General features: G+C 36.6%; 1 protein-coding gene across 1 annotated transcript in view; it reads left to right on the forward strand.

The window, feature by feature from the left end:
• LOC112143769 (NACHT, LRR and PYD domains-containing protein 3) overlaps positions 1-3105 on the forward strand; it is a 19670-nt gene extending 16565 nt beyond the window's left edge. The window contains exons 14-16 of the mRNA XM_024267968.2: positions 41-214; positions 631-677; positions 2442-3105. Of these exons, the coding sequence (XP_024123736.2) occupies positions 41-214; positions 631-677; positions 2442-3031 (811 nt within the window). The 3' untranslated portion in view covers positions 3032-3105. The remainder of the gene's footprint in view (positions 1-40; positions 215-630; positions 678-2441) is intronic.
• Positions 3106-3781: the final 676 nt, after the last annotated feature.

Below are 3781 nucleotides of genomic sequence, written 5' to 3' on the forward strand. Positions count from 1 at the left end.
CTTTAACGTCAAATATAAGTGAGAATGTCTTTGTGTTCAGGCTCTCAGGGTGTCTCATCACAAAGATTGGTGTTGACTATCTGGCAAAAGCACTGAACTCCAACCACTCACACCTGAAGGAGTTGGACCTGAGCTTCAATCATCTAGGAGATTCTGGAGTGAATGCACTTATGGAGGGATGGAGGGATCCAGTCTGGGCTTTGAACATTCTTAAGTATGAAAAACATAATGATATTTTTGTGTATTATATGGCCTAAAATCGCAGTATGTTGAACAAGGAAACATAGTAATTATTAAATTAAAAGAAAGAAAAGAAAAGAAAACAATATGAATATATATATATATATATATATATATATATATTCCCCTCTGTCACTGGTCTCTTGTAATTATTCATATTTAAGTGGATTTAGTTTTATAACCTAAAAACTCCTGGATTTAGACTGTTTTTATAACAAACCATAATATCGTATAACCTAATGAGATGTCTATATAGTTTGTTTTAATTGTTTTTGATTAAATTGCATTTTGCCATGACCTTCAATGTTTTTACCGTACAGAATTTTACTGCAGGACTTTAGAATATTGTTACATTCTCAGTCTTTAATGCCGGTATTTGATATTTTATAGGATAAAACCACAAGGATCCAAGTTCATTAAACCTGGTCTAAAGAAGTGTAAGTATAAATGTATTTAAAATCAATAATAATAAATACATATTTCTTCAAAGTTAGGACATCTAGACCTGTACCTGCCCAACCATTGTAGGGACATTTCAAAAGCATTGCGGTTCAGTGCTTCTATTTCCTATGCATTATAATGAATAATAATAATAATAAAAAAAACCTTAAAGCCTTAGTCACAACTCCCCTTGCGGATGAAAAATGGTCCAACCTGTGCGGGGCATGTAGTTGGTTCACAAGAAATGTTATAAATCTTAGTAATCCAGTGAGCCCGTAAGGAGAACATGTTCTCCTAAGCAGCAAGTAAAAGGGGAGTAGGTGAGATGCACGGGTGTCTTATGGATTGTTATTTTTTCATCTCCTTTGAATCCTGCGCACCATGCATCGGGCATTGGTGCTGTTCAAAGGAAAGGTGAATGCTCTTTCCATGCTTAATGCATGTAGCTTGGCTGTTAGAAATGAAGAAACCAGACAGAATGTAGTTTGTGTGGGAATACTACAGGCATCTCATGGGTACTTAGATATCACATGCACATCCTATGCATGTGATCAGTAAAGAGCCAGTTTGCGCACCTTACATGGCTAGAGTGCAGCGTAAGGACATCCTACGACAGCATCACTCAGACATCACAAATGTGTGTGTGTAACTTACATTAACCTTATAAATACCTCATGATACACTTACTACATGCACAGCAATAGCTGGGTTTCCATTACACATATGCGCAAAACTATCGAAATTCTAGAAATTTCACAATTACACCATAAAATCAGGGATGAGCAACTTCAGGCCTCAAGGGTCGCTGTGTCTGCATGATTTCCAGATGTCCAAACCCTACTCATAACTGATTACCTGGTTCAGGTCTGTCCAGACAATCAAAACATGCCAGAGCAGGATATGTTGAAAAACATGCAGGAATGCACCTTGAGGCCCTTGAGACTGGAGTTGCCTATCCCTGCATTAAATCATAATTATGTAAAGAAACACAAACTAACTCACACAATAATTAATGTAAAAACACGCAATGGATGTAAACAATACTTTGATTCATATTAGATACATTCAAATTTCTGCAACCGCACTAGCACTCATCATCACCTATCAAAGGAGACGTCGGCCTCTTATTCAGGCAATGGAGCAGGAAGCTACATGGGAGCGACTATGAATGAAGCGATTTTGGGAAATTGTGGTAGGTGATTTTACAAAGGAGCTGTGGATCCAACAATTCTGCATGACACGGTGAACTTTTGATGAGCTTTGTAATGCTGTGTGACCTCCCCTGGCACAGTGCCTGCTCCTTTTTCCATAATGTTTTTTTTTTCCAAAATAGTTGTTTACAATTAGGTATATTTATCATTGCAAATCCAATTTGCTCAATTTTATAGTCAAGCTAATTATACATTTCATTTTTATTATGTCCCCTAAAGTTACTGCATGAGCCACAAAGGAACTGGAAGGCACACCTGCACTCCCTCTAAGGTGCAGCTGAACCTGTCTCTACTAGCACGCACGGGTCAAATCTCAGTATGGGTGAACGTGACTAAGGCTTTTAATAAAGCAGGACCTTTGTGTCTTCATAATGGCCGATTTGTGTAAGGGCACAGTAATTTCAATCCTAAAGGCCTGTGAGAAGCAGCAGATGATTGAACTGATGTTCAAATAAGATGGATTCATATTACTGAGGAATCTCTTTTTTTTTTAAATAAAATTTATAAATAAGTGTCTCTACATGAACTATAAGATAAAATCTCTTTTAGATGCTGTTGATCTGACGCTGGATGAAAACACAGCTCACAGAAACCTCATACTGACAAATGACAACAAGACGGTGACGATGGGGAAGGAAAAGAAGACGTATCCTGATCATCCAGAGAGGTTCTATTACTGGAAACAGGTGCTGTGCACACGAGGTCTGACTGGGCGCTGTTACTGGGAGGTGGAGTGGAAAGGGAAGGTTTACATCGCTGTGACTTACAGAGGAATCAGAAGGAAGGGAGAAAGTGACAACAGCATCCTTGGAAAGAATGAAAAATCTTGGAGCCTGCTGTGTTCTGATGAAAGTCACTCTGCCCTCCACAATAACATCAGCACTGCAGTCCATGGAGTTCCTTCCCACAGAGTGGGAGTCTATCTGGACTCAGATGCTGGTACTTTGTCTTTCTTCAATATCATCTCAGACAAAGTGATCCACCTTCACACCTTCAAGACCACATTCAGTGAGCCAGTCTACCCTGCTTTCAGGGTCAGGACTGAACCCTTCAACTCGTCTCTGACCTTGTGTTACATTTATCATGACAGACAAAATGAGACAAGAGGTTTGATGAGACAGAGACTGGCTAGCCGTTAAACAGAAGCATCTGATTAAAAATGCAAATAAAGTGCCCGGGATTTATAGAAAACCAAGAACTAAACCTTAAAAAATTTAGATTCATCATGAAACACTTTATCAAGAGGTTGGGTGACAGTTGAGGATGTGCCTTTAACTAAACAATAAACTGTTTAACAGAAGCATCTCATTAGAAATACAAACATGACATGCTCTAAACTAAGAGAAGGTTAAGTGTCAGACCTAAAAGACTTAATAGGAGAACATACATTTAATCTAACAACTAAAATACAATTATTACATTTTAAAGAGCAGAATAAAAAATTCAAACCAATGAGATTCTCACAAGAAATTTAAAGAATGAAGAAACTACAACATTAGATCTTTTAGTTGCACAACAAAAATAGAAATTACAAGACACATTATAACATTTATAAGTCTTTTTAAAACAACTGTGTATTACTGTCTATTGAACAATATTTTTGTTGAAAAGTTGTTCCAACTTTGTATAAAAGCATGGTTAAGGATACACAAAGAAAAATTTGTTTTTCAACTGTTCATAATAAAACTGGCTTCAGTTTAACAATGCTTAAGTTAATTAAAAAATATATGTTTTACCTAATTCAAGGTTTCTTTAGTTAAATGAAGAAACCAAAGGCATTTATATCCATTTTATTTTAAGTTAAAATTAAGTTTAATGAGGTAAACCAAAAGGTTAGGTTAGACAAACTGAGAGCAAATGTTTTTTGTTGTTTGTTCTTTGTTTTTAAA

This window comes from Oryzias melastigma, linkage group LG16, assembly GCF_002922805.2.
Source record: "Oryzias melastigma strain HK-1 linkage group LG16, ASM292280v2, whole genome shotgun sequence".
Taxonomy (NCBI): domain Eukaryota; kingdom Metazoa; phylum Chordata; class Actinopteri; order Beloniformes; family Adrianichthyidae; genus Oryzias; species Oryzias melastigma.